Source organism: Pseudorca crassidens, chromosome 11, assembly GCF_039906515.1.
Source record: "Pseudorca crassidens isolate mPseCra1 chromosome 11, mPseCra1.hap1, whole genome shotgun sequence".
NCBI classification, from domain to species: Eukaryota; Metazoa; Chordata; class Mammalia; order Artiodactyla; family Delphinidae; genus Pseudorca; species Pseudorca crassidens.
In genome coordinates, this window is record NC_090306.1 from 26,241,013 (window position 1) to 26,268,682 (window position 27,670).

At 40.3% G+C, this 27,670-nt stretch overlaps 1 protein-coding gene and 1 long non-coding RNA gene across 8 annotated transcripts in view; one reads left to right on the forward strand and one right to left on the reverse strand.

Annotated features, from left to right (window-relative positions):
- Positions 1–13,252: 13,252 nt before the first annotated feature.
- Positions 13,253–27,472, reverse strand: LOC137201770 (uncharacterized). Its single transcript, XR_010932314.1, has 3 exons — positions 26,769–27,472; positions 17,114–17,259; positions 13,253–13,638 (listed from the first exon to the last, which is right to left on the reverse strand). It is a non-coding gene; the product is annotated as an uncharacterized lncRNA (long non-coding RNA).
- The window catches only part of BICD1 (BICD cargo adaptor 1), a 204,816-nt gene continuing 202,886 nt past the window's right edge, over positions 25,741–27,670 (forward strand). Inside the window, exon 1 of one of the 7 annotated variants that reach the window (XR_010932313.1) lies at positions 25,741–26,919. Coding sequence is in view for 6 of the 7 variants with exons in the window: in XM_067696106.1 (XP_067552207.1) it covers positions 26,707–26,919 (213 nt within the window). In the remaining variant the exon portion in view is untranslated. The remainder of the gene's footprint in view (positions 26,920–27,670) is intronic. The other 6 variants (XM_067696106.1, XM_067696107.1, XM_067696101.1 and 3 more) reach the window with 6 other exon arrangements.

Below are 27,670 nucleotides of genomic sequence, written 5' to 3' on the forward strand. Positions count from 1 at the left end.
TATTTTAAAATAATTGTAATATAATTATATATATAATATAAATATAATTAATATAGTATTTTTAAAATAAGATGATCTGATTCAAAGAAATTAAATACTTACAAATTTTGTTTCAACTTGTTTTAAATTTACTTCTGAAGCAATATGGCCAAATAAGGCCTTTCTTCTGCTCCTACATTGAGTATATGGAAAATCCAGCCTGTGGACATCCCTTTTGTGTTGCTGTGATCTTGTATGAGGTGTTAAATAAAAGGTGTTCGAACTGGTTATGGGAAGAATGCTTTCTAACCGCTCCCACACTCAACACCTTAGTAATGGGCACATTTTAACACCTAAAAAAACCCACAAAAAAACTGGAAGTTTCTTCATTGATTATTCTATGCTAAACTGTTAGTTCTCTGTGTGTGTGTGTGTGTGTGTTTCTTTCAAGGGCAATGTTCATTAATTTAGTACCACCAGCTAGCTGACAGGTTGTCCTACAACCTGTCAAGGGCATTGACAAGTGACAAGGATATCCTTTTCCTGAAGGATTCTGGGGGGCTTTTCACCCCCATGCACAGGGTACTGACAGCAAAGAATGTCAGTCCACTCACGAGGAGTCTCCAAGTGGCAGATTGAACATTTCCTGCTGCTGCCAGAAGGCGGATACCACAGAGTGAAGCTCTTCTTTGCATTCAGTACCTCCCCTGTTCATTCATTTTCAGAGCCTGTTTTTCCTTTGACAACACTTCTCAGAGAGAACTGTGACAAGTGTACAAATGAACTTATTCCTGCTTTGCAGTACAACATGTCTACTATCTTAAATCCTCAAATTTAGCAGCTTCTAGTTCATTTTCTTCTTGTATTCATACATTCATTATGTATTCAAATAAATTGCACAGCAATTTATTTATGGCTGCATTGGGTCTTTGTTGCTGCACACGTGCTTTTTCTCTAATTGCCGCGAGCGGGGGCTACTCTTCATGGCGGTGCATGGGCTTCTCACTGTGGTGGCTTCTTTAGTTGCGGAGCACGAGCTCTAGGCGTGTGGGCTTCAGTAGTTGTAGCACGTGGGCTCAGTACTTGTGGCTCATGGGCTCTAGAGCGCAAGCTCAGTAGTTGTGACACACGGGCTTGGTTGCTCCGCGGCAGGTGGGATCTTCCCGGACCAGGGCTCGAACCCGTGTCCCCTGCATTGGCAGGCGGATTCTTGGCCACTGCACCACCAAGGAAGTCCCCCAATCAAATTTTCTTTAGTGAATACCTCAGAAGATAAAGTGTGTCTCTCTGCAGGATCGTGTAGCTTTCATAGAGTTTACTATGAAATTACTTGAAACTGAATCATGCTTTTCTTATTAACATCATCTTACAAAGGAAAAACTTCGTGTTTATAAAAAGACTAGTTTCAATATACAAATAGAAATACTCAACAGAACACAGCAAAGTATGAAAAAGATTTTTAAAGGAAAAATGAATACCAATTATAACAATTTTAGCACATTTCGACAGATAATCAGATTCAGTATGTGTTGAACTCAAATCATATTATTTGCACGTTAATCCCCCTTGTTTATTAGGCCTAGTTAATGTCAACAAAAATTTAATCAATAGTCTAAGAAAGAAATGGAAAATTTTATTTCAACCAAACTGAGGATTATAACATGGGAGACGGTCTCTGAGACAGCTCTGAGAACTGCTCCAAAGAGGGAAGGGGAGAGGTCAGTATATATGTGATTTTGGTGAAGGGGTATGTGCAACTAAGCACACATCTCAGTGGAAGGATGCTGCTAGCAATGAGGAATAGATACCTTAGTTAATGGTTTTAGTGCTTTTCTAAGTATGGGAAGATGCAAGAGTCCAAGTTTACAAAAAATTTCTCCTGAAATATTTCTAACTACCTAAGGGCCTGTTCTTCTGTTTTCCCAGAGCAGAAAGTGCCTCATCCCTATCTTTGCCCTGAATTCCTTTTAGGGTGTGTATTATAGGTCACTGACTGCAGTGGCTAATGACTGAATTCTTGTAGAACTGGATGGTGGGCAACATCCTTTATTTTACAATCGCTTCCCCTTCAGTCATAATTTTGACCAAGGTTCGGGAAGCATTTCATGACCAATTTGGCCCACGGTGCTAGGAATGCTTATTCCCAGGTCAGGTGAAGATTTCATTGATAGGTCACTCAGTGTGCTTATTGCTGGACTAGGTCCTATTAACAGTGGCCAAAAGCCTCTGGGCCACCTGCTTTACTAGTCTGTTATGGTCCTGGAAATGGTTCCTTTTCGTTGCTTCTTCGCATATGTAGAATTGCAGTGTTACAATCAATCTTATAGAACTATATATTTGATCAATCATTTCAAGTAACCTAATCATCATTAATTTTATCTGAAGCTCAGTCACACATTTGGCAATGCAAGAAACAATAATCTTGTAAAATAGGCAGAATACAAGTAATATAGCTAGTAACATTTATAAGGTCACAAGTAACTATTTAAGCCAAGAACTTCCATTAGGTGTGGCCCAGTGTCTCCCCAGGCCGTCTGACCAGTCTGCTCTGCACCAGAACTGCTATCTTTAAGGGAAATGATATATTGGCATTCTTCATAAAGTTCACCAAAGATATCTGCACATACAAGGCAAGTGCTAGGTCATTGTGACCCCTTACAGAATTCAGAAAGGAATGTTATCTTCTATCGAGTTACATGGCTACTGCCAGAAAAAAAATTTTTGTGGACTTTATGTTTGAGCGGGTATTTCTGCCATTGGGGAGGTCTGGTTAACACACAAGGCAGATGCACAATTCATACTAGAGGGAGGGAGGAGGCCCAAATGGGCAGAGAAAAATTTTATGTTTAAATTTTTCTTGCCTGGTCTTAAAATGTGAATTTTTATTTCATCAATAAGTAACCCTTTTGGGACTTCCCTGGTGGTCCAGTGGTTAAGACTCCACACTCCCAATGCAGGGGGACCGGGTTCAATCCCTGGTCAGGGAACTAGATCCCACATCCCGCAACTAAGAGCCCGCATGCCACAACTAAAAGATCCCGCATGCTGCAGATAAGACCCGGTGCAGCCAAATAAATAAATAAATATTGTTTAAAAAAGTAACCCTTTTAAAATCTCAGATCTATTGTTTTTAGACATTTGTTTCAAAGAAGTTTGTGTTTTGCTGTTTGCTCATCAATTTGATTTATTTTGTTAAAGGCTCTGTTTGTACAACAGGTCTCACTACTTTCAGAATATCTGATAGAAAAAAATGCTCCACTGGTGGTGTCTGTTGTAAGAGTTTTATGCTATTTTTGGTAAGACTGAAACTTATCTCCAGAACCAGGCCTGCTGCCTGTGCCATAAGACATTGTTATTGCTGTGAAAATAATCACTTCCTTAATTGTTTTTATTTCCATAAGTTTGTATGTCAGCATAGGAGGCTTTATTTAAATGGAGTAACAGTAAAAGATGAGGTAAAAGTGAGGAAAAAGAAGAAAGCAGATCACTGAGAAGAAAGAAACTCATAAAAAGTTTAATTGATAAGTTACTAGTTGAGGACTGGTTTAGCCCAGAGCAAGGGTTGGCAAACTATGGGTTTTTAGCCAGATCTGGCCCAATGCCTGTTTTTGTTTAGCCCATGAACCAAGAATGGTTTTTATATTTTTAAATGATTGAAAAAAAAGGTCTATTTTGTAACATGTGAAAATTATAAAAAATTCAAATTTCAGTGTCCATAAATAAAGTTTTATTCGAACACAGCTGCTCTGTTTGTGTAAGCATTGTCTACGGCTGCTTTCACACTCTAATGGCTGAGTTCAGGAGTTGTGACAGAGATCATGTAGCCTGCAAAACCTAAAATATTTACTGTATTTGGTCTTTTATGGCAAAAGTTTGTTGACCCCTGGACTAGACCTCTGAATTTGAATTTTGATACTTCTCTCTTCTTCACTTCTCCTTCCCTACATTCCGCCTTTTCTAAGTACTTCTTGGAAAGCCCCAGTCTGATCTCAGAGGTGGCAATCTGGTTAAAGTGAGGGTCTTGGTTTAGACCTAAGTCTGAAGAAGAAGAGGCTCAGAAAGAGCAGAGAACTTGATAGAAGACAAACCTGGGTTTGGATTCTGGCTCTGCTGGTTGTATATCTTTACTTAATGGACATCAGTTTTGTCATCCATAAAGCAGTAAAATACTTCATAGATGTGTACTGTGTAGTCAAAAAACTTGAATATGTACAGCCTGATATACACTATGTTCTCAAAAAAATACTAACTTCCATTCCGTTTCCCTGTGCTCCATGCTTGTGGTTGTTTGCTTAAATTTGTGGAGATGGTCTCGGGGCAAAGGGTTCCTTACATGGAGTAGGTTTTTCCTCTGGTTCCTCTCCTGATGGGTTGATTAAAGCAGCCTTCCTGGCTTAAGTGGAATTTCTCTCAATACTGCATTAGGGCACCTTCAGCCTAAGGTCTGAGAAGGTCTGCCTTGCGAAGTAATATTGTGGCTGATGTAAAGAATCTGTGCTTTTAATGAATTTTTATTGTTTTACTGAAGTTTATCAACTTTGCTTTCATATCTATTTAGCTCTCTTTTTAAAAAATAAACAGTGTATGTCTAGATTTACATTTATAATGAATCTCACTATCCTATACTATTTCTTTTTTTGTGGAGATCCCTAAAACAGGATCCTGGTCACTCTGTACACATTTTTTTACCAAAATGCTCTGAAATTCTTTGACCATATGCTCTTAAAAATATACTGCAAACATTAAGCAATTTGCCGTGTTTTTTAAGTGTTACTCTTTTTTGTTATGCAAAATGTAAGTATTTATTAAATAAATATCTTGCTATTAAAATGCTTCCACGATTATTGTTATATCTCAACTTTGTTTTTGTTCTGGATAGAAGCCACAGTGGTGACTTAGTTCATTCCATCAACCCTGAGTCTATTTTGCTAAAATAGACAACAGCTGAGCCATATTTATGTCATAATCTAATGAACTAACAGTGTATAAAATAACGTTATAAATCTGATTCCTTCTTTTGAGAAGGAAATTTACTTAAAATACAATTTCATTTTATACTATCAAAAGCTTGCACCATATGATTTTTATATATATATATATATATATATATATTGTTTTTCATGCTTGATCTCTAGAGGTAAATATTAAATTTTGGATAAGTTTAGAGTTTTTGCTAAATAGACTCAGTTCTGGTGTCAAATCTAGGCTTTGACAATTAAGACAAGCCTCCCTTTTTCATCTTTATAAAGTGGGAATGAATTTAATTTCACATTCTTAGTTCCGGGTTCATGACTGCATAAAGGAAGAGCTAAGAGCAGAAGGAGGGAACCCTTTAAGTTTGGAAGGAGCAGAGAGTGAGAGTTCCTTCACAGCTGGCACAGAACATAGATCTCCTCCCTGCAACACCGTGGAGGTGGCAGGGCTCTTGATGGGGCTGGTCATGGGTAGCTGTGTATTGTGCCTTGAGTGCCATGGTGTGGGACTGTGGGGAGGTCCCAGACCCACAGGCTCATGTTGGACATTTTTATTCCCAGCCCCACAGATGCAACTGGCGGAGGACTGACTGAGCTGGGCCATGGAGGTTGCTAGAGAGCAGCTGATTCTTGTTCTTTGCCTACATTTGGTCCAAGGACCTGAGAGGATGATGATCTTATGACAGAAAACCAGGTACAGAATTTATTGATATATTTTTTTCTTAACACTAAGTGTGTTAAGGTAAGGCCACTTGCTTCATCCCTTATATTCTTTACGTGGATTGGGTATGTTGCCTGACTGGTGAGCAATGGCCAATGAGCCTCATTTCTTAACCAGGTGAAGTTAAATTATCAAAGGTCCTAAACATGGGAATTTTGGTCTCTTTCTTCCTCTCTCTTTTTCCAGCCCAATGTGTGTCTGCTCTGCTGTCCCAAACTTGCCCTCAGGGGCCTATTCTAAGGTCTAGACTGGAAGATGAAGAGTTAACAAATTATTTTGTCTTCCACACAAAGCTTCATTTTCCAAATAACACTTAATCAGCACTAAAAGTAATATTTGGGTTTCTATATGCCTTATTCCTTTGTAATATTTCTCAGTTGGTCCAGAGCCCAGGTGGGAAGAGAAGGACTCTTTATGTGTTCCCTTCAAAGATTTAATCAAAAGCAACCCCCTGGAATAATCAATCTCCCCCAAATATCATAACTTTTACACAAAGGAAGAGGAGTAAAATGAATATTGGACATAGTTGTTAACTGATGTGCAACAATTTGGACTTATTTCTTTTTTAAAAAAAAATATATTTATTTATTTATTTTTAGGTGTGTTGGGTCTTTGCTGCTGTGTGCGGGCTTTCTCTAGTTGTGGCTAGCAGGGGCGCTACTCTTCATTGCCGTGCGTGGGCTTCTCGTTGTGATGGCTTCTCTTGTTGTGGAGCAAGGGCTCTAGGCACGCAGGCTTCAGTAGCTGTGGCACGCAGGCTCAGTAGTTGTGATGCATGGGCTTAGTTGCTCTGTGGCATGTGGGATCTTCCTGGACCAGGACTCGACCCCGTGTCCCCTGAATTGGCAGGCAGATTCTCAACCCCTGCGCCACCAGGGAAGTCCTTTAGGTTATTTCTTGATAGACATTGGTTCACTGCTCTTAGTTACAGGTGGGTCAGGGTTAACTACTCCCTATCCCTCACTACCAGGTTATAATGAAAGCAAGTTTCAGACAAAATTAGAGCACGCACACAGATGTTATGGAGCAAGAACTTATCAGCAAGCAGGCATGCAAAGTTCATACAGTTGGTCCTACTTGGTTAGATGAAGACCCAATCTGCTTCCTCAGGTGCTGAAGCACTTCTCACATGAAAGTTTCATTCTGAGGCGAGGTGTCAGTATTCTGGAGGCAGGATGTGGGTAACTTCATCATTGCCCTCAGGCAACTGAATTCTCTGAATCAATGGCTGAACACTCGAGACAGAGTCAACAACTGGGTGGCATCCCCTAGGCACAGGCTTCAGAACATCCTAGATTCTTTTTTAATTTTTAAAATTTTTTAATTTTTATTTTTTTACTGAAGGATAGTTGATTTACTATATTGTGTTAGTTTCAGGTGTATAGCAAAGTGATTCAGTTATATATATATATATTTTTTTCAGATTATTTTCCATTATAGATTATAAGATATTGAATATTGTTCCCTGTGTTATACAGTATATCTTTGTTGCATATCTACTTTATGTATAGTAGTTTACATCTGTTAATCCTATACTCCTAATTAACTCCCTCTTCCCCCCACCCCCGGCCCCAGCTTTCCCCTTTGGTAACCATAAGTTTGTCTTCTATGTCTGTGGTCTGTTTCTGTTTTGTATATAGATTCACTTGTATTATTTTTTTAGATTCTACATATAAGTGATATCATATAATGTTTGTCTTTCTCTCTCTGACTTACTTCACTTAGTATGATATTCTCTAGGTCCATCCATGTTGCTGAAAATGGCATTATTTCATTCTTTTTCATGGTTGAGTAATATTTCATGGCATATATATATATATATATATATATATATATATATATATATATGCACATACCACATCTTCTTAAATCAGTCATCTGTTGATGGGTATTTAGGTTGTTTCCATGCCTTGGCTATTGTAAGCAGTGCTGCTATGAACATTGGGGAGCATGTGTCTTTTTTTTTTTTTTTCCAGCCGAGCCATGTGGCATGCGGGATCTTAGTTCCACAACCAGGGGTGGAACCCCTGCCCCTGCAATGGAAGCACAGAGTCTTAAACCAGAAAGTGGAAGCCAGGGAAGTCCCTTGCATGTGTCTTTTTGAATTAGAGTTTTTGTCTTTTCTGGAGATATGCCTAGTAGGACTACTCTATCAGATGAGAATTCTATTTTTAGTTTTTAAGGAAGTTCCATACTATTTTTCATAATGACTGCACCAATTTACATTCCCACCAACAGGGTTCCCTTTTCTCCACACCTTCTCCAGCATTTATTGTTTGTAGACTTTTTGATGATAGCCATTCTGACCAGTGTGAGGTGATAGATCATTGTCGTTTTGATTTGCATTTCTCTAATAATTAGCAAGAACATCCTAGATTCTTATACTCTGTTCTAGCCAAGAGTGACTAAAACACTTTAGCCACTCCACATTTCTTGACCTCCATCAATTTTACCAGTGAGCATTCTTCTAACATCAAGATGCTAATTAACAAAATCTCCTGCTTATTAAAGATAAAGCACTTGCAGGGTGTACTTTCTGACTAGCATGCTGGCAAGGCCCCCTGAGGGGGTGAGGGAGTTCCAGAGAAGGGCATCTGACCTGCATCCATCTCATTCTGTAGAGCACACAGCCTCTGCAAATGGCTGGTTCAATGTCTTTGCAGCTTCAATTATAAAAGTGAAGAACTTCACAGAAACTAACACAACATTGTAAAGCAATTATACTCCAATAAAGATGTTTAAAAAAAAAGTGAAGGACTTCAAAAATATGCCGATTTGGGTTATTGACTATTTTGAGCTGAAGGCACTTGAAAAACACAAAATGTTAGAAGAGGCCTTCTTTGAACTCCCCTTATCTGCCTAAAGACCGATCCTCCCAAAGGAATCCAATGGTCTTAGATTCTCCTCCCCCTAGTTTCATCAACCAGAGAAGACTTGAAGTCGACACCACACCACACACATTTGTCACAAACTATCATATCTCCCACCTGTTCTAAGGCCCATTCATCTTTCCTAAAAATCACTTACTCTTTCCTAAGTGGCTTACGTCCCTTTCCCCTTTCCCTGTAAAGACTGTATATAAGCTTTCAGATTGCACAGCTTTTTGGGGTATTCACTTTTTTCCCCCGGTGAGGCCCCTCTGCCTGTAATATTAAAAATTAATAAATCTGTGTACCTTTTGTTAACCTGCCTGATGTCAGTTTATTTTATAGCCCCAGATATCATACCTAGAAGGGTAAAGAGAAAGTCTTTCTTCCCCTACAAAAGTTTGTAAGCTTGCATTTGCCCACATATAGAAGAGAAACACAATAACAAGTTTTCTATTTTCATACATATTTGAACTCTCCAATAAAGAGAAAGTATAAAATTTATAAACAATTACATTTTTTAATTTATTATTTGATCACCAATTATGTTATTCTTTTTTTCCTTCCCTTTCAGTGTTTGAACATATTCCTTATTATATGCTGTAAACTGAATGATTTAGGATTTACTTAATGCCCTGCCCCCTGCCTGCCCCTGACCGTTTATAATTTTTCCTCAGTCCAACTAGTGGTCATAGTTCAATTTTCCACTGTAGGCTTGGTTGGATATCATTATTATCATAACTATCATTTCATGGGTTCCCCTAATTCAAATTATTCCATGTTCCATCTTTTTTCAAAAATTATAACATTCTGCACAGGTTTTAAAGGTGGTAAATTGTGTCCCCCAAAATGAGTGATCTACAGGAGCCCAAGTTGTGAACTGCTGAGCTCAATGAAGACATAATTAAAATAACTCCCTTTAGGGACTGGTTGTATCAACAATGTTTATTTGTCAGTATCCATCCAGAAGAGCCAGGTATGGTACAGGTGCAACACTATGAAGTAAACAGCTGTAGACATGGTTTGGTGGATTAATAATCACTCAACATCCTTCATTACAGGCTGTGGATATATTTGGAAAGATTGCTAAGAGAATTCTTTTTAGGGTAAAAGGACAAAGTAGTGTGGCCTGGTATAGGGACCGTCCTGGTGACTAAAATTTCTTCTGCTCACCTCCCTTGTTCTCTACTAGGAGTCCTTCTTAGCCCACACCCTGGCTCTGATAGAAAGACAGGCTTTGAGTGCTTCTCTACCCCTGTCTGTTCAAAGCCACATTTGAAAAGTACAACAATTATATTATGGAGAATGATTTTCATGGGGTAAGATGGGTCCTGAAAGCATCAGCCTTGCCTGACCTACATGTGACATGAAGCCAACCTCACTCAACTCATCTCATGAGAATTCTGCCTGTCACATTCAGGTAAACAATCAAAAGAGTTTGGGATTTCTTTATTTTTGTCTTGGAGATAAGTGACAGAATTTCTGGTCCTGAAGTGAAAAAAATGGTTTTTAGAAATTAATTTGGGGCTTCCCTGGTGGCGCAGTGGTTAAGAATCTGCCTGCCAATGCAGGGAACACGGGTTTGAGCCCTGGTCCAGGAAGATCCCACGTGCCACGGAGCAACTAAACCCGTGCACCACAACTACTGAGCCTGCGCTCTAAAGCCCATGAGCCACAACTACTGAGCCCGTGTGCTACAGCTACTGAAGCCCATGCACCTAGAGCCCATGCTCCGCAACAAGAGAAGCCACCGCGATGAGAAGCCTACATGCCACAACGAAGAGTAGCCCCTGCTCGCCGCAACTAGAGAAAGACCGTGTGCACCAACGAAGACCCAACACAGCCAAAAATAAATAAATAAAATAAATAAGTTTATTAAAAAAAATCAATTTGATGTGTTGTGATATGAGCCACATACTTCAACTAGTTGTCCTTTCTTGGGGCCCTACATGTTCAGCTTCATTATATGTTTCCATAGTCTGGAAAGCCTGCCCCTCATGCCATTGCTACATCCTGTTTTCTGTAACAATTGCTTTAATGGTCCATTTCACTTTTTAGTTGTATTAACTGCTTCAGGAGTGATATTTGGAAACATGAACAAAAATCAGCAATGATATTTCATTTGACTCATTCTGCATTGCTTAAAATGTATTTCCTAATTTGTGGTTATATAAGTTAGGGGTCTGTTTTTTGGACAATCCACATTTCTAGTCTTTTCATTGGGGTCTCTTATTATGTCCTTGGTCTGACTGAGCAGGCAAAGCTTAAACCAGAACGATTGTCAAAACTAGTTAAGAAAAGACTCCCAAGTCTCCCAATGCAATGGGAAAAGCCAGTTATGTCTCAGGATGTGTCCATTGACCAAAGCAAATTATTCTCACCAGGCCATGGCTTGGGATACATGTTGCTACCTTCAAGGCCTGTGCAGTTTGTTGTTCCAGCCACTAGCACTTCTCTCTTTGGACTGTGACTAGTGGACAACAGCATGACAGATCTATTCTTGAATCATGCCAACAGGTATTTATATGAGTGGGGTGGGTAGGACCTACCTGAATGACCTCATAGAGTTGTTGTAAGGATTAAATGAGATAATGCATATATAACTCTTAGCACAGAGCCTAGAACATAGTAATTGCTCAGTAAATGTTATCAGTGATTATATTAGGACACACATACATCTTTCAAAACTTAGCTCCAATATTGTCTCTTCTGTGAAACCTCCTTGACAATTCCTAAGAGCACGGATATAAAAAGTCATTGGAGAGACTTCCCTGGTGGCACAGTGGTTAAGAATCCACCTTCCAATGCAGGCGACACGGGTTTGAGCCCTGGTCAGGGAAGATCCTACATGCCACGGAGCAACTAAGCCCGTGTGCCACAACTACTGAGCCCACGCCACAACTACTGAAGCCCACACACCTAGAGCCCGTGCTCCACAACAAGAGAAGCCATCGCAGTGAAAAGCCTGCACACCACAGCAAAGAGTAGCCCCCACTCGCTGCAACTAGAGAAAGCCTGCGTGCAGCAATGAAGACCCAATGCAGCCAAAAATAAAAATAAATAAATAAATAAATGAAGAAATGTGTATTTAAAAAAAGTCATTGGAGTTGCTCAGGACTTTTCACCTTACAAAGACCTTTCATCTCCATCATGTCATTTGATTTTTATGACTGCCATGGGAGGTTATGCAGGTATTATTATTATTCCCATCTGACAGATGGTAAAACCAAAGCCCAGCAGGATTTAATGACTTTACTAAAGCCACACGGGACATGAATCCAAGTCTTGTGACTACTAGCCTATTGTTTTGTTCAAATGTTTGCATTTTGGTAGAGAACATGACGTGTAATTCTTAGTTACTCCTTGGGGATAGAGGAGGAAGTGGTAGAAAGTTCAGTGGGAGAGGAGTACATGGCTTAAGAGAGGTTTATATGAACAGTTGATGAACATCATTTGTCAGTTGTGAGACTTTGGGCAAGGTACGTAATCTTTCTGTGCCTCCATTTCCTCATCTGTAAAATAGGAATAGTATCATTATCATTATAATTACCCTCAATCTCCTGGGGTTGTTGTAAGGGGTGAATTAGTTAATATATGTAAAACACTTAGAACAGGGCTTGGCATAGAGTGGTGTTCAAGACACGCTACCTTTAAAAAAAATTTGAAGAAAAAAAATGAGTTAGGAAGGAATCAACCTTTATATCTGTTTACCAAATTGGACATCAAGAGCTTGTAACTGCGTTTTCCTTAAGTACCCAAAGACTGTATTTGTGCATGAAATAAATTGTCAGTGAGGTTTGTGTAGCTCTGTCCAGTATGTGGCCATGGGCTGGGCATAGCATCTTTTGTCTCTCAGTATATATACAGGGACTTTATTAGGAGAAATCAGAAGACAGACGAGAGAACTATTAGAGCATGTGCTTTGTACTCATTAAGAATTTTTAGGAAGAACAGAAAAAGCTAAAATGTCACAAAAGAGAAGCTAAAAAGTTGAGTTGGGTGTGCAACACTGTGCCAAACCATTTAGCTTGCCTCCACTGGCAATGAGAGAAAACATTTCTAAAATGAAATTATTTTAGGGGAATTCCCTGGCAGTTTAGTGGTTAGGACTCCATGCTTTCACTGCCCTGGTCAGGGAACTAAGATCCTGCAAGTTGTGAGGCCAAAATTAAAAAATAAAATGAAATGATTTTAGTAGATATAGTGATTTGTTTGACTTGGTTACTAAAAATTGTCTGTGCAAGCTGGTTATGTAGCCATGGCATCAGGTGGGTTTCCGTGGTTACAAAAAATAATTACTCTCCTACAAACAGTCTTTGCAACAGAGAAGTGTTTGTTTATGATCTTACAATTGCTTTGTAATTCAAGGAATTTTATTTCAACTTAAAGAATAAAACTTAATGTTTGACTATTTTTTTGTGGAATTGGTCATGTTTTAAAAGGAAAAGAGGAGAGAGATTATGGAGATGTTCTATTACCCGTGTGTAGTGCGTTTTGCTTTTAGAACGATACACATCCATCCTCAATTAATAAGATGGCAGTTTACTCTGCAGGACCCACATGCTGGCCCAGAAATCCATTTATGTGTTCCTGGTTGCCCCTTTTCCATTCCCTGTGATTATTACTTCCCTCAAGTCCCTCTACTCCCCTATTTTCCCCTCTCTTGGCAGATGACTGGAGACAGAGAAAATAGAGTCCCTCATCTTATTTACTTATTTATTTTAAAATACATTCTCTTTTAAATTAATTAATTGATTTATTTGCTTATTTTTGGCTGTATTGGGTCTTCATTGCTGTGTGCGGGCTTTCTCTAGTTGTGGCAAGCAGGGGCTACTCTTCCTTGTGGTACATGGGCTTCTCAGTGCGGTGCTTCTCTTGTTGCGGAACACGGGGTCTAGGCTCGCGGGCTTCAGTAGTTGTGGCACGTGGGCTCAGTAGTCGTGGCTTGTGGGCTCTAGAGCTCAGGCTCAGTAGTTGTAGCATGCGGCCTTAGTTGCTCCACGGCATGTGGGATCTTCCTTGACCAGGGCTCGAACCCATGTCCCCTGAATTGGCAGGTGGATTCTTAACCACTGCGCCATCAGGGAAGTCCCCTTATCTTATTTAAATAGAAAAAAAGACAAATACAAAGACCTCAATAAGAAAATTGCAAAAGATGAAAAGAGAGAGAAGAAATATAAATGATAAATAAATAAACATAGTAGTTTTGGTCAAAAGGTTCATTCTCATTAGTTATCAACAAACTGTAGATTGAAATGACAATAAGATGATACTCTTTCTTTGCCTGTTAAATCAGCAAAGTTTTTTTAGAATAATAGTACTCAGCATTGATAAAAGTATGGTAAAATTGAAGATTCTTCCACTTCAATTGATGTGAAATTTAGCACACAGCCTTCAAAACATGCATGCTCTTTGACCCAGTAATTTCACTTGGAATAAGCTCTGTATAAGGTAAAACTCCAATAATAGGAGAATGATTATAATAATTTTTCTTAAGTTGTTTACAATTTCTTTTAAGCACTTGACTGTGAGCTAAGGACAAATCTGAGGTCTTTGCATTTATTTTGTCATTTAGTCTTCATCAGAGCTCTACAAGGCAGACACTATTATTCCTTTCCTACAAATAAGAAGCTGAAGTACAGAGAAGGAAAGTAACTTACTTGCCCAAGGGCACTCAGACAGGAAGTGGTTCCAGCTCTAGAGCCAGACCCTGAACCACTATTATCTATAGCCTGGTTCTAGAAAAGACTTAAGGCAGCAGGCAGAGTTATATAGTGAACAAGATAATTTCAAAAATTCCGTAGAAGAAAGAATAAACAGTGGTGGAGACTAAAACAGCGCTAGGAATAAGGCTGAAAATACATATTATGCAACCTATACACTTGCTAAAAGAAGGTCACAAGTTTGCCTAGATGCTTTCTAGCAGCCTTGGATAAAGGAAAATCTGATCACTTATACAATTCACAGTACTCATGAAATAAAAGCAGATCAATTTCTCCAGAGAATACCAACTATTCTTGTAATAAGAACAGACGCAGATTTATTCCACAGAACACAGAAGGTTCTCATAAAAAGAGACAGTATGTAAGGTCATGGCTAATGACCTCAACAGCATCCTTGTGTAGACAAGACAACCACTTCTGGTGGGTTGAGTCTCCCACCAGAGACTTTTCTCATAGGGCCTCATGACCCAACATCAAAACGCGGTAACAGGCGAGCAGGATGTGGGCCAGGCATCTTGCTCTGTACTGGTCTAAAGATTATAGAGTACCTGCGAGTGAATGGGCTGATAGTCCTTAAATAATCCCCCCTTTGATAAATGTGATTTATCAAAGTCCTGAAATTCAGACTGTACTTTTCAACAAGTACCTAGAATTCAGTACCTATTTTGTCATACAGTTTTTATTTGCATTAGGACCACTGGATTGGAGTAGGAATGGTTAAAAAAATATTACAATATGAAATGGTCAATTATTCAGGTTTTAAAGATGATGCTTAGGAAGTATTTTGATAATATGAACATTTTTTCAGACTATAATATTAAATAAATAAAGCAGGATACAAAACTATGTATAACATACGATCTCAACAGCGTTTAAAAAATATAGTAGCAAGATAAGAATATTCAGTTTTTCTTAATATAGAATCTTTTTTTCCCTCTTATTTACTGCAATAGAAGAATGGAAGACACTTTCTAGTTGGATTGGAATATCTCAGAAAGAGGCACTAGTTTCGGTTCCTAATTGCTTGGGTCCTAGGTTTGATTTATCATCAAACCAAGGGGAAAGAAAAAGACAGATATTAATTTGATTTGATTTATTTGGGGTGCAGGAGAAAATGGAGGGAGGCATAATGACAACGTGGAGGAAACAGATTATGGAGTAGGGTAGCGATAAGCAAGATTTCCAGAGATGCCTTCAGAAACCCAGAAGCTGATCTCTGAAGTTGCCCACGAAGTGAGGGTCCAGGGCTAGGAGATTTCTGTGCTCAGGAGAGGTTGGTTACTGAGCCCTGATATCCCATCAGATAGACCTACACTTGAACAACAACATGTTCACCAGCACCCTAGGGTCTACACCAGTTTCTTCTCAGAGATATAGAGATATTGCTCCTTCCCGAACTTGCATTAAATTGATAATTGCCGCACCACAAGGCATTGCTGACTCCCTCATTCATTACCCTGTATGAGCATCCTCTGTAAACACGTCCTAGGACATCAGTACAGGAGAGGGGTGGGTGAAGGGGGAAAGCTCCTATATCTAGAGAGAAAAGGTTAAACTAGACAAGCTTGAGATTATTTTAATAGTGCTTATACATGTGCACGTGAACGCACACACACAGAGGACACAGGGTACTGGAAAAAACTACACCTCCTTCAAGGATTCCACCTAGCTTCCCCTCCTGCCCTCTGAATACGTGTGTTGCCCAGGACCCATTCTCAGCCCTCATCTTCATTTTAGGTAATCTTGCTGGGCTATTTCAACTTCCACACAAATTCGGGTGCATATTAGATCCGAAATCTCCACTATGAGCCTTCTTATAGTTTAATGACATCCATAATAGTTACCACATAAGAAGCACATGTAGTTTCCCATCTATAAACATTTTATCTTTGTTTTTGTCCCTTAATCTCTAAATTCTTGATGAACATTGTTCTACTGTAAGAAGGAGGGTCTTGGGAGGGAAAAAGAAATTACCACTCATAAACCTCGTAACCACTCTATGAAGGAAGTATACTCATTCCTATGTATAGATGAGAAAATTGAGGCTTGGAGCAGGTAAATACCTTGTACAAGATCAAAGAGCTTGGAAGGAAGATGACTAAGGATTAAAGTCAGGTCTATCTATTTACCTAAGAAAGAAGGTTGATGGTTTCATGTTGGGGAATCAAACTTCTTATTCCCAGGATTTGGGGTAGTATGCTAACCAGGAAATACTAATTCTCCCCCCAGGACATGTTAGTGTGTGAGACTAAGTCACCATAAACTTTTAACCTTTTAATACTCAGTAAATGCTGTGACCTTCTAGCTTCATCTACCCTCTGATATACCTGGGACCTCAGGCTATCTGGCAAAAAGTTATCTTACAGGACTCACACTGTAAAGAGAAACACTCTTCCTCCTGTGTGTCTCCTTTACCCTCACATTACTACCATACTACTGCACTCCTGACACCAGATGTGTCAGTTTTCCATACATCAAGCAATTCTGCAACACCAGCTGGGTGTCCTACAACTTAACTAATTCTGACACTACCTACCTGGAGATAGCATCAGATCCCACAGGTTAAAGGCTCAGTCCCATAAAACTGTCCTCTCTGCCTCTCATTTCAGACACCAATTGAAAGTCTAGGTTGTTACCCATGCTTCCCACTGTTGCTGAGCCAAAGTTCATGCACCCGATGCACAGTGAGGCCAAACAAACTGAAACGTCAGTTTGGAGCAGAGAAAGGGCCTTACTGCAAGGGCCAACCAAGGATAATGGGCCACTAGTGCTCCAAAGACTGACTCTCCAATGGGTTTCAGGGAAGAATTTTAAAGGCAAATTTGGGGTGAGGGCTGCAGGGTATGTGACCTTCTTTTGATTGATTGGTGGTGAGGTAACAGGGTGATGTTCCAGGAATCTCAATCCTCAGCCTTCTGGTTCTGACCAGTCTGAGGTTCACGTACTTATGCTCAGCCTGAAGTTACCATCCTCCACCTGGGTGGGGGCCTTAGTTCCTGTAGAAGAACTCAGAGACGTGTGTCAGATTGTTATGTATATCCCTTGAGGAGGAACTAGGGCTCTGTTTTATCAAACTGTTTGAATCTGTCCTGTTTGAACTCATAGAAGGTCTAGGAGGCTGAAGCCTTTTTCCTACAAACAAGAAATAGGGGACATGGTCCTGCTTGGTTTCACCACCAGCTTTACCACCAGGTTTCACCACAATTAATTGCGAGTTTAGTTCCCACATCCCAGTCTTTGGTTTGGATTAGTTTGTTAGAGCAGCTCACAGAATTTAAGAAAACAGTTTACTTACTAGATTACTGATTTATTAAAAGGATATAAGAAAGGATACAGATAAACAGTCAGATGAAGAGCTACATAGGGCAAGATCTGGAAGCGTCTCAAACACAGGAGCTTCTGTCCTCATGGAGTTGGGGTGTGCTACCTTCCCAGCACGTGGATGTGTTCACCAGCCCAGAAGCTTCCTCAGCCATACCCTTTTGGGTTTTTATGGAGGATTCATTACATAGGCATGATTGATTAAATCATTGACCAACAGTGATTGATTCAACTTCCAATCCTTCTCTCCTCCTCGGAGGTGGGGAGGTGGGGCTGAAAGTTCCAACTCTCTAATTTTGATTGGTCCCCTTAGCAACCAGCCCCCTCCTTAGGAACACTTCAAAAGTCACTTATCTCATTAACATAAACTCAGATGTGGTTGAAAGGGGGCTTGTTATGAATAACAAGACACTCTTTCACCTTCATGGATCTGGAGCTATTCAGGAACTAAGACCAAATACTATAACAACTCTTATACTTGGTCTTCTGAAAAAAGCCATAAAACTATGTGGCTTTTAGTGTCTCTATAAATTCATGATTTTTAACTTTGGCTGGGCTTTTTCACCCAGGTGGGTGACAAAAATTTATTCAAAACCAAACTTTATAATTCTTTGATCCACAGCACCTTGTAAAACCTTAGATGGATTTATCACTTTAACTGCTAGCATATAGGTTTTTAAAAAAATTATTTATTTATTTTTGGTTATGTTGGGTAACATACAGTTTTGCTCATTAAAATGGTCCTCAAAATAAACTTTATAAAAAAGAGGAATTGGTATTCTGAAACAGGTGTCTCAGAACATTGCCTCAGATCAAGAAAATCAAGGCTGGTCAGTGGAAAAATTCTAAAGAAAGAATACCTGGTAGTCAGAATTTTTTAGTCTTCTTTTAATGAAAGAATAAGTTATATTAGCCTGTGTGCTGCAGTGTGCTGCAAATTCTTCTGGTTCTTTCCAGCCAAAATAAAGAGAGGGTAGATTTAATAATGAAGAAAGAATTAATGAGGTGAAATTGTCCCCCAAAATAGGCAAATGCTGATAACAAAAATGGTAAAAATCAAGAATTTCGAAGAAAACATCATTTAGAAAGTAAAGCAAAAAACAGATGGAAAAATGCAATCCCAACTAAAATTAAATTGAGTGCTATGAGATTACCAGTGCCTTTCTGGTGGGAAGATGACAATTATACAGGCTGTGGCTAAGAAACAAACCCAGAGAATCTGATCGCCACTGATTTTGAAGATATAAAACAGGGAGAGGACAGCTATGTGGCTGTTCCCCCCCCACCCCAACACAAAATACTCCAGCTTTTATTAATTAGCATCATGCATCTTAGAAGAGACAAAAGACGAGGTAGCAGAGCTGGGAGAACTCCCTGAATAAACACACAAAACAGAGCAGACGGGCCTCAGGAAGCCATGTGAGCAGAGGGAGGCAGCATCTTCTGGGAGTGGGCCTGGACCCAGGGTTGCTCCAGGATCTGGGCCAAGGGCAGCCTCCCAGAAGGCTAGTATTTGAGCTGCTTGAAAATCAAGTCCTGGCTTCAGAAGGCATTGATGGGGGAAAACTCACATCTACCTTTAGTATGCATTTGGAGGTCTCAGTGAGTGAGGTGTTTTGGAGGGTGGATTTCCCACCAGCAGTTACATAGTAGAGCATTCCAATGTACCACAGATCCACCATCTTATTGTATGTTTTCCACCATCTTATTGTATGTTTATCCCTCCATTGTTTCTGCAGTCATGGAGTTGTCTGCTCAGCCTGTCTCCACATTTGAAACTTCTCTTCACGCTTTAATCTATTACAATCTGGTTTTCACCCTCTGTTCCACACCAGCTACTCTTGCTAAGAACATGCACCTTCGAGGGATGTAATGTACAACATGGTAAATATAATCAACACTGCTGTATGTTATATATGAAAGTTGTTAAGAGAGTAAATCCTAAGAGTTCTCCTTTCAAGAAAAAAATGTTTTTTCTATTTATTAAATTTTGTTTCTATATGAGATGGTGGATGTTCACTAAACTTATTGTGTTAATCACTTCATGAGGTATGTAAGTCAAACAATTATGCTGTACTCCTTAAACTTATACACTGCCAATGTTATTTCAATAAAACTGGAAGAAAAAATAAACTTCTGGGAAAAAATTTTTTAAAAGACCTATAATCTGAGAACTATAAAACATTGATGAAGGAAATTGAAGATGATTCAAAGAAATGGAAAGATATCCCATGCTCTTGGATTGGAAGAATTAACATTGTTAAAATGGCCATACCACCCAAAGCAATCTACAGATTTAATTCAATCCCTATCAAATTACCCATGACATGTTTTCACAGAACTAGAACACATAATCTTGAAATTTACATGGAACGACAAAAGACCCAAAATTGCCAAAGCAATCCTAAGGAAAAAGAACAAAGCTGGAGGAATCAGGCTCCCTGACTTCAGACAATACTACAAAGCTACAGTAATCAAAACAGCATGGCATTAGCACAAAAACAGACATATAGATCAATGGAACAGAATAGAGAGCCCAGAAATAAACCCATACACCTATGGTCAATTAATCTTCAACAGAAGAGGCAAGAATATACAATGGAGAAAAGACAGTCTCTTCAGCAAGTGGTGTTGGGAAAGCTGGACTGCCTCATGTAAATCAATGAAGTTAGAACACTTCCATACACTGTATACAAAAACAAACTCAAAATAGTTTAAAGACCTAAATGTAAGGCCAGATATTATAAAACCCCTAGAAGAGAACACAGGCAAAACATTTTCTGACATAAATTGTAGCAATATTTTCTTATATCAGTCTCCCAAGGCAAAAGAAATAAACACAAAAATAAACAAATGTAACCTCATCAAACTTAAAAGTTTTGCACAGCAAAGGAAACCATAAAATAAACCAGAAAAGACTACGTGCACCCCAATGTTCATAGCAATACTATTTACAATAGCCAAGACATGCAAACAAGCTAAGTGTCCATCAACAGATGAATGGGTAAAGAAGATGTGGTGTACATATACAATGGAATATTACTTAGCCATAAAAAACTGAAATAATGTCATTTGCAGCAACATGGTTGGACCTAGAGATTATCATACTGAGTGAAGTAAGTCAGACTGAGAAAGACAAATATATGGTATCACTTATATGTGGAATCTGAAAAATAATACAAATGAATCTAATATATACAAAACAGAAACAGTCTCACAAACATAGAAAACAAACTTATGGTTACCAGAGGGGAAACCTGCAGGGGAGGGATCAATTAGGAGTATAGGATTAACAGATACACACCGTTATATATAAAATAAACAACAAGGATTTACTGTATAGCACAGGGAACTATATTCAATATCTTATAATAACCTATAATGGAAAAGAATCCAAAAAATATATATGTATAGCTGAATCATTTTTCTGTACAGAATTGTGAATCAACTATACTTCAATTTAAACAAATTTAAAAAAATAAAATAAAGTGTATTATACTGAAAAAAAAAAAAGAAAGAAAAGAAAAAAAGAGAGTACCCTCTTCTGTGTTCCAAATTCAGTGACATTTCTGTGTCCACATCTTACTCGACTTTGATCTCTCAATGGCACTGACTTGGTCCTTATTCTTTCACCCCTCAAACCTTCTCTTCTTTTGTTCCCTTCAGATGTTTCTCTCCTGGTTCTCCTCCTACCCACACTGACTGGTCCCTTCTCTGCAGGCTTTTCCTCTTCAATTCAGCCTTTACTAGGGGTTCCTCAGGGATAGGTCCCGGATGCCTTCTCTTCTCTATTTAAACTCTTTTCCTAGACAATCTCATTCATTTTCTTTGCTTTAAATACCATGTAATGCTAATGATTTCCAGAGGAGAATTGTTTATATCTCCCAAGAAGTCTTTCTTAATTCTGGTCTTACATCCAATTTTCTGCTTAACATTTCTATTCAAATGTCTCAAAACTGTCTTGAACTTAATATGTCCAAAATAGAACTCTTAATCTCCTGAAACTCCCTCCCAGTCTTTCCAATCTAACTAATGGCAAACCATAATCCCAACTGCCCAAGTCAGAAAATTAGAGTTTATTCATGATTCCTTTTTTTTCACTCCATCCTACGTCCAATCTTCAACCAAGTCTTGAGACTTCTTCCATCCCCTCTCCCAATATATCTTGAATCCATCCACTTCTTTTTCCTACTGCCACCACCTCAGTCCAGATCACCATTTTTTTTCTCCTGGACAATCACAACAGCTTCCTAACTAGTGACCCTACTTCTATCTTTCAATACCTCCAAACTTTTTACTCATAGCAGTGATAGTCTTAAAGTATAAATCAAATAATTTCATTCCTGACTAAATAACCAATAACCTCCCACTGTGCTGAAAATAAAACCCAAATTCCTCTCTTTTGTTTTTTTGGGTTTTTTTGGCTGTTAGGCAAAGGAAATCTTCTGAACAGATTCAGGATCTCTATATAAATTCCAGGGCCATCAAAAACCAAGAGAAGTGGAATATTTTAGCAGAAAGAAGCAATTAAGAATTCTATTCAAGTCTTGAAGTGTTGAGTGCCAGGCCAACCTTAGGCACAAATGTGAATCAGATATTTGTCTTCGGTTTTCCTAGCCTTCTCCTTTTCAACCATTCAGTTCCTTCCTCGGTGTAACTCTATCAGAATCAGGAAAAAACAAAAAGCATATATAACTGTAAGTTTAAGTTTACTAACTTTTTGCTTTTTAAACTTATTTCTAATTATTAGATGATAGACTTTATTTATTACCAAAGAAGTTTCAGACATCATTGAGGGGGATTAGAAAGAAGGGCAGAGGATTTAAAAAGTCCTTTCTGGGAGGCTCAAAATCACAACACATGACCTATCAGCTCTTCTGACTTTAAGCCTGATTCAGTTAGTAGGGCTATTTAAAGATTTTTCTAGTACATGCTGAGAAGCTACACAGAAGTATTTTGTCTCCTCTTGTTTCTGTGTGTTGTGAAACTCATTTCCCTTGAAAAGTTTTTTACTCTGTGATTGTTTGCACTTTGAAAGACCAGATTCTTTTTCTTTTAAATTGAGATATAATTGACATATAACATTATATTAGTTTCAGGTGTGCAACAGCCAAATTCCCTATTCTAACCTGCAAGGTAGGCACAGTATCTGAGTGTGTCTCCAGTGTTGCCTGTCTCTCTAATGTAGTCTTAGGCCATCTCCCTTTTGCTTAATCAGCCTCCGCCTCTGATTTTTATTCTTTGCACTCACCAAGCTCTTCTCTGCCTTAGGTTTTTACATATGCTGTTTCCGCTCCTTAGAAAGCAATTCCTCTACATTTTGCATATCCGATTCCTCCATGTTCCTTAGATACTAGTATAAAATCGCTTCTTCAGAGAGATCTCCATTGATTATCCTGTTATTTCTTTTTTCTACCTCAATTTTATCCTTATTTTTCTTTAAAAAAATTAAAAAACAAACACACAGATGCTGCTTATTAGGTGTTAAATACTATTCTATTCACAACAATCTCATTTGTAGATTAAATTATTAGCCCTTCTTTAAGGATGAGGCAACTGGTGGTCCAGTGGGTAAGACTCCATGCTCCCAATGCAGGGGGCCCAGGTTCGATCCCTGGTCCCTAGCTGGGGAACTAGATCCCACATGCATGCTGCAACTAAGAGTCCACATGCTGCAACTAAGAACCCACATGCTGCAACTAAAAAAAAAAAAAAATGCTGCATGCTGCAACTAAGACCCAGTGCAGCCAAAAATAAATAAATTAAAAAAAAAAAAAGAAGGATGAGGCAACTGAGGCACACACAACTAATAAGTGGTGAATTGGGATTTGACCCAAGCAGACTAAGCTTGTGCTCTTAACCACTATGCTGTAACCTGCCTGTCAATGTCACAATTTGGAATTATTGTATTAATTTGTCTTTTTTGTTGTTGCTGTCTGTTTTTTATTCATGTTATTGTCTGTCCCTCCCAGAACATAAGCTCCATGAGTCAGGGACCCTTGAGCACTGACATCTTATTGGTCATTGATTTCACAACGCCTAGTGTTATATCTAGGACATAGTGGGTACTTTATAAACATTGGTTTAATGAATGAATGAGAGCAAGAGAAAGCAATATTCATGCTGACAAAGTTGGTGAAAAGTTGGTTTGAGGTGCTAGACCACAGCAATACAATTTTTTCCTAAATATTTGTTAGAATGTTGCATAAATGATTGGAGGCTGCTAGGATAAAGAAATATGAAGGAACCCTGCTTCTAGGAATGATTTAAGAAATTATTTTCTAGATACTTGTCATTGATTTATATACACATATATATGTATGTGTGTATATATGATATGTATGACATATATAGGAAGAAAGAGAGAAATATAACTGTGAAGTACTGGAAGAGTATGATGTATAAGGAAACGTTTACTTTTTTTCAAGTTTAATATGAACATAGAAAGGATCAAAGTTGTAATAAACAAAATCTTAAAGTATTAAAATAGTGTACATGTCTGAATGAAGTCAGGCTGAATATATTAACAAAAATATATCAGTCAGAAAAATGGGGCAGGATGGAGCATAGGGAATGGGTGGCAATAGAAACTCAGAAAAAGAAAAGTCACAGAAGAAAACTCCATTCTTAGTTCTATCCAAAGGAAGGGGAGACACAAGCAATCTACTCCAAGTGTTATGACCCCTTTGAAGGGCTGTGCTTATACTTTGTGGAGTGAGGGACCGCCAGGGCATCCTGGGAAGAAGACAGTTTTAGCTAACTGCAATTACAGGCTTCCTCTCTCTTCAGCAGTTCATGGTCATTCATCATTGTGACAGAGAATGGGCACTATAGGAGCACACAGGGGTGGGGAGGGGCGTCTCAACTGCAATGAGAGCAAGCCTGCACAGGTGGAATGGAACTCACGGTGGTCCAAAGTTTCAAGTGTTTTCTTTCTTCCTTTCTCCCTTTCCCTTCCCTTCCCTTCCCTTCCCTTCTCTCTCTCTTTTTTTGATCAATCACAAGAGAATATTCTGTTGTAATTGTGAGCATGTGGAAGGAATCTTTTTTTGTACGTTTTCAGAGACAGTGAAAATCACATCCAGAGAACCTATTAGTCAAGGCTTTGTAAGGACACTGTCATTTGCTCTTCCACACCATCAACCATTGCTTTTTTTTTTTTTTCTTTACCCTGGGCACAACAATGGGAGAGTCCTGCATTCTAACTCAGAAAGAGCGTGTGTGTGTGTGTGTGTGTGTGTGTGTGTGTGTGTATGTGTTTGAACACCTCTTGGACACTGAGAAACAGCTCTGTGACAAGTGCCACCAGGAGACAGGGAAGGAACTGGTCAGATCCTTGATCTATTGATCCCACAGCCTACGAGTTACACAGAAATAGTTCTTTTTCTGCTCCTATTGCTTCCTTTCTTCTTGGTTGTTCTCTATTCTCATCTCTTCTTCCTTACCCTCTTTCATTCTGACTTTGCCTTCATCTCCTTTTGTGACTCTTCATCATCACTCTTTGCATTGATTAAAGTGGTCATTTTACGAGCATATAATATGTAGTTATTGGTTTTGTTTTAGTAATGAGTGAAGGTGAAGCCAACATAATGTTTCAGGTTATGGCTGTGGAGTTACGGTTAAATTTTGGCTTCACCAGTTAAGAGTTGCCTGACTTTGGGCAAATCGCTCAACTTTCCTGTGCCTTTCTTTCACCACCTGTAAATTGAGGATAATGGTTCCTACCTCAAAGAGTTGCTGTTAGGATGGGAGAAATTTCATGTACCATACTTCGAAGAAAGCTTAGCACGTGGGCTCCAGAACTATTAGCTCTTATTATTTTAAGAATATTTATTGTAGGGTACTGTTGATACTGTATAGAGGGAATCTCATGCAGTTTTCCTTTATTGAAGAATCCATAGAATAGAACTACTGGGGCAAGAAATAATTGTACCCAGAGGCTTCTGGGTGCATGCATTATAGAGATCTTTTTCTGAGTAGTGATGTTGTGATAAGCTGGGCACAGAAAGCTTGGGTGAGGGCAAGCAATCTTTAGCAAAGACTGTCCTGTAATACGGTTATTTGGAGTGAGCGTGAGGTGAACCAGGCCATGTAGGGAAAGGAGGGGAGAGATGGGAAGAGGAAGAAGGCGGAAGGGGCGGAAGCGGGAGCGTTGCGCGGGGGCGTCTGGAAGGCTTTGGAAGCACAGCGTTTGGGTGCAGAAGGCCAGGGAAGGATGCCGCGAGCCCAGGGGGTGAGAAGGAGGATGCGCGGGCCCCGAGCGCGTTAGTTACTGTTTGCCTCTCTTTGAGCAAGGCGCCGATTCCAGGCAGCTTCCTGAGCTTGGGCTCACGTCGTAGTGAGAGAGCCGGGCGCCTAAGCCATTCTCCGGGGCTTCGACGCCCACCAGGGCAAAGCCCTGGGAGGAATTCCTGCCGGCGGCGAGCAGGGCGGGCCGAGCCAGGCCTGGCTGGGGGTCCCTCCCCGCGCGCGTCCGGCCGACTAGGCATCGGTCCCGCGCACCCGCGGTGCCGCCCGGCGGGAGGCGCCTCCGGAGGTTTCCGTCTGGTCCCTGCCCCTCCCCCCGCGCCGACTCCGTCCGCCTCCCCGCCCCCCGTTCGGAGCCCCGGCCAGGCGCGGAGGGAGGGAGAGGGTCGACGCTGCATCATTCCGCACCCGCTGCAGCGCGGCCGGACGGAGCAGGTGGAGCGGGCGGGCGCGGCGAGCCGGAGCGCGGGGCCCGAGGAGACTGCAGTGACGCTGCCCGGAGACATGGCGGCTGTGCGTCTCTGAATAAGCAGAATCGGAGCCCCTCGCAGCCTCCGGCCGCCGCAGCCTGGCCATGCCGCACGGCTGTTGACCGCACGCAGGGGCCGGCCCGGAGGACACATGCCGCAGCAGCTGCCGCCTCGCCCCTGATCCTCTCCCCTGCATTCTCCATGTTGCATTTCTCGCCGGTTTCTCAGGCGGTGTAGCCGCGGCTGCCGGAGGGGCAACCGGGGCATTGCTCTGCTCGTACATCCAGCTACACGTTTCTTTTCCATTTTCATCCTTCCCTCCTTAGTTCCTTTTCCCTTCCCCCGCCTGCTTTGCATCCATCTCCCACACCCCGTTACCCCCTCCTGCCTCCATCCGCCGGGGCTATGGCCGCGGAAGAGGTATTGCAGACTGTGGACCATTATAAGACCGAGATAGAGAGGCTGACCAAGGAGCTCACGGAGACGACCCACGAGAAGATCCAGGCGGCCGAGTACGGGCTGGTGGTACTGGAAGAGAAGCTGACCCTCAAACAGCAGTATGACGAGCTGGAGGCTGAGTATGACAGCCTCAGACAGGAGCTGGAGCAGCTGAAAGAGGTGAGTTGCCTGTCACCTCTTCCTTGCTCGGCCCGGTCCCCCTCCCTCAACTCCCACTCATCATTTATAAAGAAGTCGGAAAGGATGCTATTGAAAGGACTGTTTCTTCGTCTTAGAGCTCTTTGTAGATAAGAGAAGATTGAAAGTTCATTGTTTTACCCCCAAGAGAGAATTTGCCCAGGAAATGAATGTATAAGCTGGAATTTGGGAGGCGATGGCTGTTCAGGCTGTGCGGGAGGGAGATTCATAAGAGTCCTCAAGCCTCAGCACTCTAAGGCGACATTCAGCTGGGCTGGAATGCGTAAATCAAACTTCTCAAAACTGCTGTTATATCACGTCCAGGTTTCAGTAACAATCCCATAATCCACAAAGTCGATGAGTGGGTTTGTGTTGAGGACCCACGGTTTCAGGTTGTAGAACCTATGGTACCTCAGCCTTCTGCTGAACATAACCACTCCTTGATGAGATTGGGAACTGTCATTAGGAGAACTCCTTGCCAATCCCATTTGACAAAGACTTGAGCAATCTTCATTCTCCTTGTCTTTAGTTATTCTTGTCGTCCGGCAGCAGGAGAAAAACAACTCTACTGCTGGGTGTTGCTGCTGCCTTGATTTCACCTCTGAGTGAGGGTGGGCCATGCCCAAAGTCTTAAAAGGTCACCCTGAACAGGGAAAATTTAATTCCCCTACAAATGGTGTGAAAGAATGGTATATATCAGATGCGTGGGTAGCCGTGCGTTTCACGTAAGGCT